Source organism: Miniopterus schreibersii (genome assembly GCF_964146895.1).
Source record: "Miniopterus schreibersii genome assembly, chromosome: 22".
Classification (NCBI taxonomy): Eukaryota; Metazoa; Chordata; class Mammalia; order Chiroptera; family Miniopteridae; genus Miniopterus; species Miniopterus schreibersii.
Window position 1 is genome coordinate 2,928,897 of NC_138124.1, and position 18,361 is coordinate 2,947,257.

Sequence of the window (18,361 nt, forward strand, 5' to 3'; positions counted from 1 at the left end):
TGGACAATGAAAGTTTCAATTAGGAAGTAGCTGCTAACAAAATCTGTATAAAGTTAACATTTTAAAAAATAATCTACATCAATTAAATTTCTAAAATCATTAAATTTAAACTAACAGTACACAACAGAAATATTACTTGTATCTATTTAAAGAAAATAAGGGTATGATACCTACCTTGGTCTTTGCTAAAAGAAAACTATATAGTAACTATCTACTATGTGACTTAAAAAAAAAAAAAGAAAGAAAAGAAAAAGGCAAGAATATTTTAACAAAGCATTTTGCTGCCACCTGCTGGTACGTCCTGAACATGAGCTACTGACGCTCCCATTTTGACCGGATGCTGAGCCCTCCATCCTGTTCCTCACACCTCGCTTACCTAAAGCAGACTAAGCGAAAACAGGCATAAAATCAAAAAGAAGCCCTTCTATTCAAATGAAACAGTAAATGTTGCCAAGACGTCCGTTTCTAATCTATTCCTGACCAATCAACTGCTTGCAAACATTCTCTTGTGATCTGTTAAGTGAAACTTGAAGAATATCTGCTTTCACCTTTCCCACCGCTCATCCGCCAGGGTGGCTTTAAATTCCCAGCCAGCATTCTTATGTGCATCCATTTTCACTTTATTTAGTAAAATTAAAATCACATTACGTGAAACTGCACTTGCGTCCTGGTTTCCCCCTTTAGGTCTTTTCCAGGTTTTACTTACGCTTTGGTGTTACGCCGAGCTAGGAAAAACAATGATTAACGCATACGTGCAGCAATGATCCGCTGAGCCTCAGTCAAAAACATCAAAACACACTCGCTGCGCACACGCTGTGAGCAGCACAAAATAAAGAGCTTTAGGCACCAAGGCATAAAATCTGCAGAGTTACTGTCCTTGGGGAATTAACAAAGGGGATGGAGATCTAAGACAGAGGAAGATGTAAACAAAAATGAATTTAAGGATTATTAGCCAATGCAGTATGAAAAAGATCTCGTTTGTAAAAGCAACAGAAACTACAAGAACACCTAGATATAAATTCAGTAGGAAATGAGCAAGGCACAGAGGGAGACTTTTACCGAAGTGAACTCACTCCATCTGTGTCTGCTCAGATGTCCCTCATCAGAAAGGCTTTCTCTGAACACTAATGGCAACTCGCTGCTTTGTCCCATTAGCAAGCTTTTTTATTTCCATGGGGGCAAACTATTTCAAATGTAGCATAGTCTCAAGACACCCACTGAAATCTACTGAAAAATTTGAGAGTATACGTAAATAAAAGCAAGTAAACATCTCCTACCGATATGGTTTCTTTTCTTCTAACGGCTTTACTGAGGTGCAATAAAATTCACCGATTTTGAAGCGTACAGGTTGGTGAACTTGGACAAACTGTATACAGTCACATGTAACCACCACAATAAAAATACTCCAATCATCTCAAGAAGTTCCTTCCCGCCTCTTTATCGTCAATCCTCTGCCCAGACTCGGGGCCCCAGGCAGCCACTGAGGTTTCGGCCTTTCTAGAATTTCATTTAAATGAAATCAGAGTATGTTGAATTTGTGTCTTATTTCATTTAGCATGATGAATCTTAAAATCATCCATGATGTTGTGTGTGTTGAAAACTCATTCCCTTATATTATGGAGTTGTCCAATAATATGGATCTTCAATTATTTATCTATTCACCAGCAGCTAGGTTATTTCCAGTTTGAGGCCATTACCAACAAAGGTACTGTGAACATCCATATACAAGTCTACGTATAGGTATGTTTCCATCTCACTTGGGTAAATTACCTACAACTGTTTTGGGTTGTATGTTTTACGTACATTTAAGAAGCTGCCAAACTATTTTTTCTAGTGGCCACACAATTATTACATCCCCACCAGCAACACAGGGTGGGCAAAGGTAGGTTTACAGTAGTGAGTATGGGAGTTTATTCTCGTATTATTATTAAATTATTGCATTATTTTCCATACAAACAACTGGAAACCTCCTTTTGCCCCACCCTGTGGATGAATTTGTTTTCCCCAGTACACTTGGCATCGCTAGTCATTTTAACTTTACCCATTCTAGAGGATAAGTTATGGGAACTTAATTTTTATTTCCCTGATGAGTTAGTGATACTGAGCTTATTCATCTTTTGTTTTGTGAAGTGTCTGTTGAAATCACTAACCTATTTTTACTGGGTTGTTTTTCTCACTGAGTTTATGACTCAGTTGTGTATATATTATGGATACAAGCCCTTTGTCAGATGTGTTTTGTAAATACTTTCTCATCTGTCTCTGCCTTTTCATTTTCTATAGTGTCTTTTAAAGAAAAAAAAAATTGAATCTTGATGAGGTCAAATATTCTTTTCTTTCATGGTTTGTACTTTTCGTGTCCTGTTTAAGAAATCTTTGCCCAACGTGATGTCACGTGGATTTTCTGTTTTCTTCTAGAAGTTTTATACTTTTACCTCTTATGTTTGGAGCAATGATCCACAGCTAGTTAATTTCTGTGCCCAGTGTGAGGTCAGATCATTACATCCCATATAAATACCAGTTGTTCCAGCAAAATCTGTTGAAAACAGTGTCTTTTCCCCAGTTATTTATCCTGCTGTCTTTGTTAAAAATCAATTAACCACACAAGTGTGGGTCTATTTCTGAACTCTGTTCCATTCCATTGATCTAGAAGTCTATGCATGTCGTCGTGAGAGCAGGGACTGTATGTCCTTAACCTTCTTCCAGACTGTTCTGGCCAACAAATCAACTTGTCAATTTTTTCAAACAAGCCTCCTGGAATTTTAACTGTAACTCCGCCAACTCTGTTTGTTCCTCAGACTAGATAATGTCTGTTGCTCAACTTTCAAGGTCACTGATTCCATCTTCTGCCAGCTCAAATCTGCTATTAACCACTTTAGTAAATTCTTCATTATAGTTATTGTGCTTTTGAACTCTAAATTCATATTTGAGGATATATATTATAATATATGCATAAATTCTATTTCTTTATTGATAGTCTCTATTTGATGAGTCAGCGCCATGGTATTTTTAATTCTTTGACCATGGTTTCCTTAGTACTTTGAACACATTTATAATGGCTGCTCTGAAGTTTCATTCCTTTTGCTGGTATGGGTCTTGCCCCAGCAATATCAAAGATCACTGATCACAGATCACCATAACTATATTGAAAAAGTCTGAACTATCATGAGAATTACCAAAAGTGACACAGAGACACCAAGTGAGCCGATGCTATTGGAAAAATGGTGCTGACAGACTTGCTCCATGCGGGCTTGCCCTGAACCTTCAATTTGTAAAAAAACCCCATAATATTCGTGAAGTGCAATAAAATGAAGTGTGCTTGTATTTTTTTTTTTTTTAACTGGTTACTAAGGATTGGAATATACACAATATCCTGGTCAAAAACATTGCCAGGATTTGCACAGAGGTACTGTTATGTGCACCCCACTTGTGTTTAGAGCTTGGATGCTTTGGGCATTATAAACCCTAAAAGCAGGGAAGTAAGATTTTATAAAATATATGTATAAGAATTGTATCCTAGTATAAGTACATACTATACCTAGTATATAGAATACGTACGTATACTATACACTTACAAAAATGCATGTATAGTGAACTGCACCCTAGTTCACTTACTCAAGTGATTATAATAGTTTTTAAAGTTCTGGAAAGCACCAGCGCAATGAGCTAAGTTACACAGGCACTGCACAAGGCCTAAAATGCAGTTATACATTGTGCTATGAATATTCACATAGAAAAGACACGCAGCAATAAAAAAGGGGGGGAAATCTAGACGAATGTCTAAAAATGCTAATAATTCACCACAGAATAAAGAGCTGGGATGTCATATGGCATATAATATTTCCAAAAAGGATCTCCCCCAGATTTACTACTTTTTCATTAATGAAAAATTAGAAGTGTAGAAAAGCAGCAAGGCACGAGAAACTGCATTCCCTAGTAACTACTGTCAATATTGATGACACTTTCAGCTTCTCTTTTATACATTGTTAAAAATTATACCTCATTGCTCGGCCAGCGTAGCATCGACCTATGAACCAGGAGATGGGGTTCGATCCCCAGGCAGGGCACAGGCCTGGGTTGTGGGCTCGATCCCCAGGCAGGGACATGCAGGAGGCAGCCAATCAATGACTCTCTCATCATTGATGTTTTTCTCTCTCTCTCTCCCTCTTCCTTCCTCTCTCTGAAATCAATAAAGACATATTTAAAACAAGAGAAATTATATATCATTGTTATCATAGTCTAATTACTTAACCTTTTCTCCATATCTGGGCACTGAGAATGTCTCCATTTTTGGAATTATATGTAATGAGGGGTAAAATTTTCATACAGAAAAAATTCCTGCCTTCCAGACTGCTTCCTTGGGATGAATTTATAAAAGTCGACTTATTGGGCAAAAAGATCTCCCATTTCTGACGGTCTAATACATAGGACTAAACTGCTTGCCACAGTGCTTCAAAAATTCCTATAATCAATGACGGTCTCATCACATTTGGGATTATCACTTGCAAAATCCTTCATTTTTGAGGAGCTGAAAAGAATGTCTCACCCCTCTGCTATGGATTTCTTTAATTAATCCCTGATGTCACCCCTCATTTTCATGTTTCACCAAGAGGATTTTCCTGCCGTATCAAGAAAAGACCTGGGATGCTTTTCCAAGGCTCTTCTGGTAATTTGCTTTATGGATTTAACTTCTGGACCTTCAGCTGACTGCCCTCCAGGTCAGTTTGCATAAATACTGAGCCTGAAGATAAATAAATGCACTAAGATAGGGTATTTTAATGTTACTTTCATAAAATGCCCAGCATAGTCTTAGTACTTTTAGGAACATTCAAATGTGAAAATGAAAATAGTAATAATAATGGATTTCTTATCATTGCTGCACTTACAATACTCTTGCCCATAACTCCAACAGCACACTGACCTAGATTTGTACAGAGGTACCATTATATGCTTCACATATGCGTTCAGAAATGCTACTACTTTTCGATGTTATCAAACCCTAGGTATTCACCATTTCGAAGCTGGATGTTTGAAAGTAAAGCAGCTAAATGTCATTTATCTGCACAGGTCATTGGTTTAAGTCTCTGAAGTCCAATATGGTAGCTACTAGTCACACATGATTGTTGAGCATTTAAAACATACCTAGTGACAGCAATTTAATTTTCAATTTAACTTAAATGTAAATAGCCACAAGGGCTGTGGACAGCACAGGTTTAGATTAAACAAGAAATGGAGCCTCACTTTTTTTCCTTCTGGAATATTGACAGTATTGGTGACCCAAGTCCAACTTGCTTGTTTTCTCAATGAAACTAGGTTTCTCTCGCAGAAGCAGCAGCAGCAAGTATGGCTGCACAGAGCTGCTCCCGACTGGGCTTCCATCTGTGGTCGCAACACTGTCATCGCAGCCCAGTCACTGGCAGCCTCTCAGCTCTGAGATCACTCGCTGGTGGTCTTACTGTGCAGATGTACAGACTTAACAGTGGTAAGAGCTGATCCTTTAATATGCTTGAGGTAAAAAATTTCTCATCCAGTGAGTGGCTTGTATTAAACATCCATGTCCTGTTTTTATAAATTGCATTTGGCTAACCTTCCTCTGCTCGTTCAATAAATTGCAATTCTTTTCTTCCATAGCCTCAGGCCCAAAAGCCTAGTTATTCTGGATTTCTTTGACTTTCACCTCATATCCAATATATCAGCAGATCCTGTGGGCTCCACTTTCAAAAATATCCAGTATCTTACCATTTCTCAACACATCCAAAGCAATGCCAGAACTTTAAGTGTTCTGATCCTACACCCACCTTTCTGTTTGTCTCAGATCTTTCTCCTGGCATACCTATCCCCTTCATTAACAGGTCACGGGATGGCTGGGTTGTGTCAAGGGTTAACTATTTCAAGAATATAGTTCCTATTTCAGGGTCCATGGGATGTGAGACCACAGCTAGTGTCAGGTTTAGCACTGTCTTGCAATTAGTCCAGGCTCACAGTCTTCATATTCCTCTCTCGTTTTCTTTAAAAAGAGGAAAGGACAGGGGGGAGAGAGAACCATCGATGTGAGGGCGAAACATTGATGGTCTGCCTCCTGTGCATCCCCTACCGGAGATTGAGCCCACAATCCAGGAATGTGCCCTGAGCAGGAATCAAACAGGCAACCTTTCAGTGCACAGGACAACACCCAATCAACTGAGCCACACCGGCCGGGGCTATTCCTGGCTTCACAAAATTCCCTTGACCCTCATGAGAGCTGTGAGACTTCTGACATTTGCTGTATGTGAAGTAAGTTTGAAAATTTGACTAGTTTTGTAAGAAAGTATACCTTAAAAATGAAAAAAAATGCTGTTAATGAGCAACTCAGGCCCTAGAATGGCACATGTGGAACCTAAGTCCCAACCAAGCTATTTTACAAAGATAGTATGGGTACAAATGATAAAGTACACATAATCTACCTTTAGAAAAATAAAGTGGAAATTCAACTGGAGAAAAAAGTATATTAGTTGAGGACAATTATTAGTTATTATTAATAATAGGAATTATTAATTATGGTAATGGACAGTTTTTCAAAGCAAAAACAAAATGTCAAATGTAGTTTCCAACCGCATAGATTTATACAGAATTCTGGAAAAGGCAAGTAAGTGCTCTAAAACAGTAATAAAAGCATCCAAAAAACTTTTTTTTTTTTTAATTAATACATCTTTATTGATTTCAGAGAGAGGAAAGAAGAGGGAGAGAGATAGAAACATCAATGATGAGAGAGTCATTGATTGAGCCCACAACTTGGGCATGTGCCCTCACCAGGAATCGAACCCCGATCACCTGCATCCTAGGTCGACGCTCAGCTGCTGAGCCCCAACTGGCCGGGCGCAAAAAATTTTTAAAGAGGTAAATTCAAAACATAGGGTAGGTCTAGTTGGTGTGTATCAGCCTATGATCCAGGAGATCAAGGCTTGATTCTGGGTCAGGGCACATGCCTGGGTTGCTGGCTCAGAGGCAGCAAATCAATGACTCCCTCATCACTATGTTTCTCTCTCTCTCCCCCCCTTCTCTGAGATCAATAAAGACATATTTTAAAAAGAAAAAAATAATAAAGTTAGCCCTTTAAAAAACAAACAACTAAAAAACATAGGGTAGCATTAGGTAATGATATTTAAAGGGGCCTGTGCTGGGCATGTCTGCTTGAGCAATCGTCAACCGGGGAAGTGTGTGCAATGCTCTAGCTGCAGGTACATCAGCCACTTCCGCCCCTGAAACACGAGCCACTGGACAACGTGAAGAAGGTTTGCTTTTAGTTCAAATAACCTGCACAAACCTGGCTGTATATAAACTACAGTTACAGGGGGAAAAGCACATTCACCAAACTGATCTTTTAGACAATCTGGTTGTAAACAAAACTCAGCATAATTGTAACAGATCTTCACATAGGAGGGAAAATAAGAAGCTGAACATTTACAAAAGAGAGGCATTAAAAATTATATACACGTGCACTCAGATGTTTCAAATTAAATATAGTCTCATTTTTTAAGTTTCTCCTTTGGGAAAAGAGATTTGCTTCTACTAAACTCACCTCCGTGTTCTAGAAAGACACGAACACATCTTTCCTTTCCTCTTGCTGCTGAGAAGTGGAGCAGGGTCCAGCCATTCGCATCCCGGCCATTCGGAGAATAGCCTTGTTCTAGCATCTTCCGTACCGTGTGAACATCCCCGGCAGCCACCGCAGCCTGAATCTGCAACTCTTCCTGGAGCTCAGGATTCCTTCGACAATGGTGGTGTAACATCCTAGCTGAGTCCACTTGTTACAAAGGATTCATTAGGTCACAGGGATCAGCCTTTAAGGGTGGGCAGAAAACACGAAATTTAGGATTCTCGGCTCCTGACATTGGGGCCGTGAAATGTCACAGAATTTTCCTGTGCTAACTCAGCCGCACCTTAGTTGCTGACAGTTCATGCTACTACAACTGATTAACGCGTATCTGCTAAGACCAAAACTTACAGCGATTTTCCTAAGATGACAAAAGATTTCAAGAAGAAATCCAGAGAAAAGCCCTAAATGGCTGAAACAGGAAATTTCCTCTGCAGCCTTCTGAAAACTCAGAGCAAACATCCTATGATGGAACAGCAGGATTCTGGGTAAAATGGAAGGTGATGCTGGGCAGCCGGAAAACAGGAGCCAGATGAGCACTTGTCTTAGGAGTTCAGATTTACCTGATGCACGCGGAGGTGGTTTAAGTTAGGATCCATTCAAGGATTCCATCACAAACCGTGAGTAAATACAAAGTCTCAAACAGCCGATTCGTAGACCATGAAGGCTAAAGTACCTTTAATTATGAGAAGCAGTTAAAAAAAAAAAAAGTGCAAAAACCTTCAGGCTGGTTTTCTAAAGTATTTTAACACTATTTTCTTTTAGCCCCAAAAGATGGAAGGTTGGGGGGAAGGAGAAATGGGTGGGGTTAAGTGATTTAGAGTAAAATGTGTAGATTATATTTACTTCCCTTTGTTTATTTCTTTCTTTTCCTATCCTTCCCTCTTCATGTTACTTGATGCTCCTTTCTCTGCATATCCTTTACATTTTTCCTATTTCAGTTTTCCAGAAGTTTCATTCTATAAGTACTCCAAGTATCGAAGTCGTACAAAATATTTAAAAACCGCAAGAATCTAAACCACCTGTTTATTAACCAGATGAAAAAAATATTGTAAAAGAAAAGTAGTATACTGAATCCCCACACTCTCTAATAATCACAAATGTGAGTAGTCAAACTCAGTATACAATGAGAAACAGAAAAGTCCAAATTGAATTGGTGAAAAGTTGCATCTTATATGTGTGCGCGGAGAAACTTTTTTGGAGTATTTTTAAGCTTTTAAAAGACATACAGAAACTTAAACTAACATTCTTCTAGGAGGCCATTTCATCTGGGCTAGTTTTAAGGAATAGATCATAATAGTAGACTTCCATTTCTAAAAATAAAAAAATTATGTGATAAAGTTCTTTAAAGACACTTTGGTCTATTACGTAGGTTAGACACCTTGGGATAATCTTGTTGCCAGTAATAATTTATTGTGTAAAACTACTTATTATAACCCTGGCCAGTGCGGCTCAGTTGGTTGAGGTCGCTCCATGCACCAAAAGGTCGCTGGTTTGATTCCCAGTCAGGGCACCAGAAAAACCCCCCACAAAAACAAAACTTATTATAGATTGTACAAAGGTAAACTTAAGCCCAACTTAGGCAACATCACCACAACCTAAGAGTATAATCAAATATCCTATGTTATCTTATACGCAGAAAATGGTTTTTTACAAACTCCTAAGTATCGTTACTAAGTACTGTCATTTAAAAATATCAGGTTAGCGCAGCCGGGCATGGCTCAGCGGTTGAGCATCGACCTGGGATCCAGGCGATCGGGGTTCGATTCCCGGTCAGGGCACATGCCCAGTTGCAGGCTCAATCAATGACTCTCTCATCATTGATGTTTCTATCTCTCTCTCTCCCTCTCCTTTCCTCTCTCTGAAATCAATAAAGATATAAAATATATATATCAGGCTACTTCTACAAAGAGCCATTTCCTCAGGAAAACTGGAAATGAGAAATTTCAAGACAACTTATTTTCTTAAAAACACGATTTCCCTCCCACCTCTTCACTTAATTACTTTTTTCAACTGACGCTAAAATCAAGTCTCTTGTTTTAGAAATTTTAAAACCAAAAATCCTTTTCAAGTACGTTTTTGTGTGCTATTAGAGATTTAAGAGATGTTGAAAACCATGAATCTGTGCTCAAAACAACCATCTTTAACAGATTTAAAAAAAAAATTTTTTTATGGGATGATTACCTTGGCACTCAAGTGAGGGCTACTCTGCAAGAAAGTCAAACAATGTAAAAAAAAAACTTGGATTTTCTTGTGGCAAGTGCCGTGTTTAATATACACGAGCTGATTGGAGGGAGAAAAGTAAAAGCCAGAGGGGTTTCCCCCAGAACAGTATAGATGACCACTGACCTGCTGTCACTTACCTTCCAGAAGAATGTCCCTTTTCCTGATAGGTGGGTTGCCTAATAACCATTGTGCACATACAGCATCTTGGGGAGGGGACTCAGAGTGTGTCCAGATTATGGTGAGGATCAGCTTTCTTTACCTAAAAACAAATAACAATCATGGGGAAACCCCTAAAAATAATAAGGAATTATGGCTGCCTGCACCGTCTACCTTTTGATGAACTTAAAATTTCAACACTTTACAGAGTAGAGAACGAATGCAGGTCAAGCCTTGACAAAATGATTCTGAGACCTATATTCATCTCCACGGTGGCACAAAATAATTTATATGCAGGAAATTTTCCCTAAAAAGGCAGTTTTTAAATTTTTGCTTTAAAGAATAAAAAAAATAATAAAGCATGCATTTGGAATTGGGCTGCAAACGAAGGTTCTTCTTTTTCTCCATTCAGAATGCATTTTCAGACTTGCTTTATTTGAATTACTTTTTTAAAAAATCCCCACCCGAGAATATGTTTTTTATTGATTTTAGAGAGGAAGGGAGAGAGAGAGAGAAACATCAATCAGTTGCCTCCCGTACACCCTGGACCAAGGATCGAACCCGAAGCCTAGGAATGTGCCCTGACTGGGAATCAAACCCCAAACCTTTTTGGTGTCTAGGACGACGCTCCAACCAACTGAGCCACCTGGCTGGGGCTAAATTACTTTTTAGCTGACACTGTTAGTCACTCGTTTTTTCTAAACAGGACTAAAATGAGAGAATATGTGTATTCAATACAGTAGGTAGCAGAGCCAAAATGGAATTTATGACAAGTAAAAGGAGATCATGTCTTTAACTGCTGGTTCTTCTTACATCCAAAAGACATCATTTTGAGACTTACTCCTTTTTGCATGCACCGAAACAGGTAAACGATCAACAACAGTCTTGCTGGCTTCCTCATATGAATTCTGAAAAAATTCCCTCTGCAACTAAAAGAAAAGGGATCTTTCTCCACATCAATCAAATCCTAGGTCTGTGAATTCCACTAAGGTTCAGAACACATGCAAAGTGACTTCCACACTCTAGGCCAGAATCACTCCAGGAATTTCTCATTGGGAGAACTGCCACCCATCCCCGTGGGGTGAGTGTGCTAAAACCTTCTGTCACTTCAACATGAAAAGGCTGGGCCACCTGGGAAACTGATGTGCTTCAGCGAGAGGTGGTGGTCACAGGTGCTGCTGGCTGCCCACTACAATTGTCAAGCAATCCAAATGAGTCCAGTCCACTTGGACCCTTTCCTCTTTCCACACCTGGTTTTTTCTCGTTAAACATCTTCAAGGAAGACCAAAGACTGTGCCAACATGCACTTGGAAATCATATTTGATTTAAAACTCTGCCCATTATTTCTAAATGAATGATTTTTTTTTTTTTAGACATCAGAACAACTACAAGGAGTTGTAAAAAAATGCAGAACTATCCTTACACAAATGCTGATTCTGAGACTGGTGCAGGAAATATACAAGATGAGCCTCAAGCATCTTACAGGAAGGAAGTGATCAAAAACAGTGCAATGATGGGGGATGTCAAAGGGACACAGGAGACAACTAAAGAGCTCTCAATAGCCAAGATGGAACAAGAAAAAGGGCTACTGGATTCTAACCCAAAGTATAGAATAAATAACTGATTGACTCAATAAACAAAGGGGGGGGACCTCCTGTGCAAAAATCCAAATAATTTGTGTAGACTCTCCCCTTTCAAGAAGGTGGAGTGTCACCCCCTACTCCGTAAGTGTGTGCCATGCATATATGATGACTGCCTTCCAAAGAGGACAGTAGGGAATGGGGTAGGGTGGGGAATGCAAGAGAAAAACACTGCTTCATCCAGGTGTTCATGCTCAACATCAATGGCACCAAGTCATGTTAGCATGATGTGATACATGATATATGATATGCTAGAAACCTCACTCTAGTCATGAGAAAAACATCACACAAATTGCAAATGAGAGACATTCTACAAAATACCTGACCAATGCTCCCCCCATAATGTCAAGGTCATCAAAAGATAGGGAAGTCTGAGAAAGTGTCACAGCCAAGAGGAGCCTAAGGAGACAAGATGACTAAATGGAATGGGGTGTCCTGGATGGGATCCTGGGACAGAAAAAGGGTATTAGGTAAAATCTAACAAAATCTAAATACAGTATGGATTTTAGTTAATAATAATGGTCATTACTGGTTCATTCATTGTGACGAATGTATCTACTAATGTAAGGGGTTAACGGGAAATTGGGTGTGGAGCATGTGGGGATTCTGTACTACTTTACAAGTTTTCTGTAAACCTAAAACTATATTAAAATAAAAAATTTAGCTCTGGCCAGTGTGGCTCAGTTGGTTGGAGTGTCATTCCATACACCAAAGGTGGTATGTTCGATTCCTGATCAGGACACATATCCAGGTTGTGGGTTCGATCCCTGGTTGAGGTGTGTGTGGGAGGCAACTGATCGATGTTTCTCTCTCACACTGATGTCTCTCTCTCTCTCTCTCTCTCTTCCCCCTCCTCTCTCTAAAAAATCAATAAAATATAAATAAAATAAAATGGATTTATTTAAAAAATACAAACCAATGTCTCCAATAATAAGCCTCCACTATTTCCACAAATGAACAGGTAATTCTTTCCCCGGTGAGCTACACCTACATTTCAGCAATGAACAGCACTGGATGCCTCACTTCTAAGTAGGTCCTCGGCACATCCTGCCTCCCGAGGGAAGTGGAGGTGACCCTCCATTGTTTCCATCACTTAAGAATCCTTGCTACTGTTGTTGCCGCCCATCTATCCATCACCACTTCCATGGAGGCAGTGGGGGTAGTGGACATGAGGATGAGGGAGGTGCGAGTTAAGAACAGGAATTGATTGACTGATTGATTAAAATGATCAAGAAAAGCCTTTGTGTTAAAAGAGGAAGTAACTAAATTATTTCTCTCAATAAGAAAGGGGCCCAAACAACAATACCTTGTGATAATCCCATATGGGCTATTTCAATCAGACAACAAAGGTCTACTGAGTGCATGGCATGAACTTGGCCCACTATTAGGCCTTGGCCACTGGGACTACCCCTGGACAGAACTTTGATAGTTCTGCCTACTTAAAATGAAATCAGATGGTCTTAGAAACGTTATATTATTTTTCCCTTTTCTCACAATACCAATCACTATAAATAATAACCATAGGTTAAAACCCAAAAAGCACTCTTTAGGTGCACTGATTATCACATGGACACACATATCATGCACACATGATCCCTGGCAGCTGCATCCCTTAAATTATGAAGGACAGTGACTCATTACCAAATGTCCTAATAGTCTGAAGCATCAAACAAGCAATTAATTTTATCTTGGTGCTATTTTATGGGAGTTTGCACTTAACAGAGTACAGCTATCCATGTGTATATAAATAAAGAAAAAGAGAGGATTGAACTTAAAAAGTAAATACAATATCCAGTGGTAAAAGTGCCTATTAAAAACCACAGAGGAAGTACAGAAATGAGAAGGGGAAAAGAGTCTATTTCCCCTCAAGGAGTACAAGTTTGAAAATCTGACAGCTCATGGAAACCACCTATAAAATAAAAGAATATGGCATGGGAGGCAAGTTTCTAAATAAGTATACGTACAATGCAAGGTGTTTTAAACTAATAATGACTCAGAATGACTAAAACTCTGAGAGTGCAATCTCAGAAATTCTACTCGAGGTTTCAGTTAGAAAAAAAGAAAGAAAAACATACCAACAAGGAAGACTTCAGAATTACATACTAAATGAGCCACTTCCCGGATGTATCTTTTTATACAAGAGTTTGTTGCCCAAGGTTAATACTATGTTTAAATTTGATGAATTCATCTTTTCTATTCCACACGGGGTCAAAAGATAACAAAATAGGCCTCCAAGCTTTGATACTGTTGACCTTATTAGAAACTATAAATTTACAAATTAAATGTTACCATCTAATTTCCATATGGATGCCAAGTAAACTTCATTAAGTTAAAATCAAAACTTCTTGCTTTGTATAATTAAAAAAAAAAAGGTCTATATCCATAGAATGGCATGAAGAATAACTATAAAACAAAATATATTTAAGACCTGTCTAAAATTATATAACTTTCACATTTGCCCACATGTCCTCAATTTCCTTTCTCATACGTGATTAGTCATTAATGGCTTTTTGCATATTATTTTCACTGGAAGTCCACACATTTTTTGATTAAGTGACACAAATTAGAGCTGTGCTTTCAGATTTCACACAAGCTAGGAACAAGATAACAGCTTGCTACTCAAAAAAAGAAATGAGCCTTTCTTTGCAGAGTAAATAGAGACACAGGCTGGTAAGGAAATAAAATCAGCAACTCCAAAGATATTGGCTCTGAGAAAAAAAAAACAAACCACCAATGGCTCACAAGTCCTAAAAGGGGAGATGGACGCAGAAATCCTATAGGGCCCAAAGTGTGGAACATGGCTGAGATGTATGTTGGTGAGTTCAACTGATATGATCAAGAGCCTGGGACCCCAAATAAAGCAGAAGTGTGATGTTAGTATCACTCAACATAGCATGTTCTAAAACAAGTAAGGCCCAATTCCTGGACCTCCATATAACACAAGGATTTATTATCATGCCCAACTTGTCTATAACTCTCCTAAGTTCATGGAGAAACACCAACGATTTTCATGAAATGGGGATGAGGCACTAGAGGCAATGTGATAATTCACTTATGCAGATCCAACTCAAAGTTTAAATCGCAAGAATGAGAAATGATGAGGTCCTGTCGATACCATCTTAGGAGCCCATGCCTGGCATTATCATCTCAGTAGCCTCATGTCAGTACCTAGAAAGTTTGCAAGAAAGGAGATGAGTATTCTACTTAAGGATGCCTTCAGTTGAGAATAAAAAGAGAGGCCGAAAGTCAGGTATTAGATATGCTTATATAAACTTCATCTGACTTTAGACTTTTTAAGGAGAGTATGTACTTCTGTTACCAAAGTTAAATGTGAACAAAATAAAGAGATATTGTATGTGTCATAACATTAAATAACTGTGACTGGCATCACTTTAGGTATAAAGAAAAGAAGTACTGACCAGAGATACTCAAGGTGCATCACTGAATATTTTCAGTTAAAATCAGTTATTTCCCCTATGTGATTATGCATCTTTAGCGTGTCCCAATAAATGTATACGCACTTTGAATAATTATTAATTCCAGTGCGTTAAATCTGAAAAGAAAGAAACATCAACTGAGCTATCAGAAAAAAGTGTGTATATGTTTTTAGTTTATATTTGGTTATCAAATAAATCAGGTGTTTTTTGATTTCTTTTTCCTTTCAAAACCACGTAACTGGCAATAGAATACAAAATTAACTACCAGGCCGAAAAAATTAAACCACTTAACTGGTCATTTTGGTAAGTAAGTACCCAAATTAAACATTTCAAACATTTGGCATAACCTAGACCAACTACTTTCAATCATGCTAATTAATATTAGGAACAGATGCTGACCATTTCGACGTACTCTCTAATCTTAGAAAAACCATTAAAAGTCATGGGATCAATGAAATATCATTTAAAAAGCAATGAGAATGAACTGGCTGAGAAAAAGCAGTGTCCTCTCTTTACCTTATATGTCTGACTTATCTCAGGTGATCACACCTCTCAGAAAGGAAAACATGCTGGAGTTAAGTCTAAAGCAGAAAAAAATACTTAACTGAGAAGGCCTAAATAGAAAATACATAGTTCATTTTTACCTCAAAAACATACTTCAAGTATTTTAGCATTTTTTAGAAATCCTAATTACTAGGCATCTCTCTGGTGGTTCGCACACCTAAATAACAGAAATTGCCTCTAACTTCACAGACTTCTCGGCCCAGCTTTTACTGAAAAGAAGCGGAGCCTACACACTTAGACACACTTACAAAGGCTGCCCTAAATGCTCGCCACGGAACAGTCATCGGAAGAAACTGATTCTAAATCCCATTCTGTTGCGCACACTCTCCCTTGGTCTCACGGCTATGCAAACCCTCAGAGCCCCTTAAAATTCTCTCTAGCTACATCTTTAACAACTGAAGAACCAAGGAAGACATTAACTTCTTTTTGTGGAAGGGAGAAAGTCCCGCGGGACAGAGTAAATCAAAGACGTCCTAACAACTTTCTGCTATTTTAAGGACGTCTTCCTACCTAAAATTCCCTAGACAGTCTGAGACGTTAAAATAACTCCGAAATTAACACGTCGCTCGACGCTCACGTTCCTAAAGATGCTAGAAAAGTCATTCCCTTGGCTAATTTCTGAACTGACTCAGATGATTTCCCTGATCATAGCCACACACACGCACACACAGACTTTGGGAATGACACGGGGCGTCCTCAACATACCTTGAGCGCATTTTCCAGAGGCAGCAACAACCCAGAGCCGCAGAAATGCTCACGTTTCAATGTAACACATCGTCTGCGAGGGTTTCGGAAATGAATCTCATTCAGGGAGCGCGCGAAAATAATAATAATAATAAAATAAAAAGCCCTAGGTTCTAAACCTGCCAAAAGATGCCTTTGTTTTTAAGTCCTGGGGTGTCCAACGACTCACGAGACGTCAAGTTTTATAAGCTTGCAGAAAAGCCGAGGTGTAACAAGTGCTCGTGACTGTGTTCACAACAGGTTGGGGGGCCCGGGCACACCTGCCGCAGGGACACAGGCAGCAGCCTGCAGAGTTCACGCCGCCTTCACGTGGGTCCCTGCCCTGGGAGGCAGGCGCACGGGCTGGGCAACAGTCGCATTATTTTCTGAAACTGATACATTTCAAGCCACTACGGTAGGAGCTGCCCCTACAGCAAACCAAGGCACTCAAAAGCTTCTCTGATGGGAAAGTGGGAGAGAGGCGAGAGGGAGGCACGAAGGGAAAGCAGGTTTCATTAGGAAGAAGGCTCCTTGAGGATGAAACAAGCAATTCACAAGGAATTGAGGAATTCCTAGGAAATCAGGGGTGACGGGGTGAAGGGGGGACAGGGCTACAAAATAATAATAAAAAAAAAAGGTCTCCACGTCTCAGAGCAGGGTCAATGGCACAGTCACCAGAAGATAACGCACGACACGGAAACGCCAGGCGGAGAGGAGGGGAGGGGGGAGGGGGAGAGGCGTCCAGGGAGCAGGAAAAGTTGTTACAAATGTTAAGGAGCAGGGCAGGAGCAGGGTTTTCGTCTATGCTGGGGCACGGGGGAGGGGGGGGGTCCAAGGCAAGAGCTGCAGCCCCAGGCGGTCACCCCTGCAAAGGCCGGCGGTGCCCAGCCAGAGGGGCCGGAATCAACAATGGGGGAGGGGCGGCGGCTCGTACCTGCGCCGAGGATGCTGCTCCGGGCGCCCGGCGCTCCCAGGTGGGCGCGCAGGCCGCGTCCCGCTCCGCAGACCTGGAAACCAGAAGCCGGTGAGAGGCGCGGCGGGCCCGGGGCGAGCGGGGAAGGGGGCTCCGGCCGAGGGGGCAGCGGCGGGGCGGTGCAGGGATGCTGCTCCCCCCCCGGCGGGCCCCCCCCCGCCCCCGGCCCTTTCGGGGAAGGTAACCGACTTTACCTGTCTCCTCAGCTGCTGCCTCTCTGCCTCCTCTCAGCCTCCTCCACACTCACCAACTTCTCCATTGAAGAAAATACCTCAGGCAGGGCCGGCCGCGGGTGTTGGGGAGCCTCCTCGGAGCCTCCCGGCCCCGGCCCGGCGAGCATCCACCCCGCCGAGCAGACGCTGGGCGGCGGTCCTGGCCGCGGGGCAGCCTCGGGGCAAGGGGTGCAGGGAGGAAGTCCCGGCTCGGGGGCGGGAGGGGGGGCGGGGGAGTCCCGGTCTGAGGGCTCGGAGCAGGGGGGCTGCCGCGCGCCGGGCCGGAGGCTCCCAGCTGCGGGGCGGACGCGGGAGCTCTGGGGGCCGCGGGGGCTCGGGGCGCCTGGGGTCCTAAGTGCCAGCCGCCGGGGCTCCAGTCAGGGGGCTTTCTGGATGCACTTTGCACTGGGCCACCCCCGCCCCCTCCCTCCAGCACTTTGGGGTCACTGGGATGGGACCAAGCCTTCAGCAGCCAATCAGCGGCCGCACTCGAGCCCGAGCCCGGAGCCGTAAACCAGGTCCGGGGTGGGTGGCGGTGGGGGGTGGGGGCGACTTGGTTGGCTGGTGGCTTCCTTCTCTCCTCCTCAGCCCCAGCAGCCCCACCCCTTGCCTGCCGTAAAGCCGACTGCGCACTCGCGACAGTTAGAGGAGGCGGGGCGAGCGGAGCTGGGACTCGTCTCTGATTGGCCTTCGCTCGTTCACCCCGCGGCTTCCCCGCTGCGGCTTCCAATGCCCCGCCCCTAGCGCTGGGACTCAAAGCGGTTGCTAAGAGACACGGTACGCCGACTGGGGCCTCTGCG

At 41.4% G+C, this 18,361-nt stretch overlaps 1 protein-coding gene and 1 long non-coding RNA gene across 2 annotated transcripts in view; both read right to left on the bottom strand.

Annotated features, from left to right (window-relative positions):
• ASB7 (ankyrin repeat and SOCS box containing 7) overlaps positions 1-10,083 on the bottom strand; it is a 28,383-nt gene extending 18,300 nt beyond the window's left edge. The window contains exons 1-2 of the mRNA XM_081124520.1: positions 9,994-10,083; positions 7,556-7,817 (exon numbers count right to left, since the gene is read on the bottom strand). Coding sequence (XP_080980646.1) covers positions 7,556-7,766 — 211 coding nt within the window. The 5' untranslated portion in view covers positions 7,767-7,817; positions 9,994-10,083. The remainder of the gene's footprint in view (positions 1-7,555; positions 7,818-9,993) is intronic.
• Positions 10,084-10,090: 7 nt separating this feature from the next.
• On the bottom strand, positions 10,091-17,630 carry LOC308550568. The gene is made up of 3 exons (XR_013997925.1): positions 17,544-17,630; positions 17,311-17,383; positions 10,091-10,115 (listed from the first exon to the last, which is right to left on the bottom strand). It is a non-coding gene; the product is annotated as an uncharacterized lncRNA (long non-coding RNA).
• Positions 17,631-18,361: the final 731 nt, after the last annotated feature.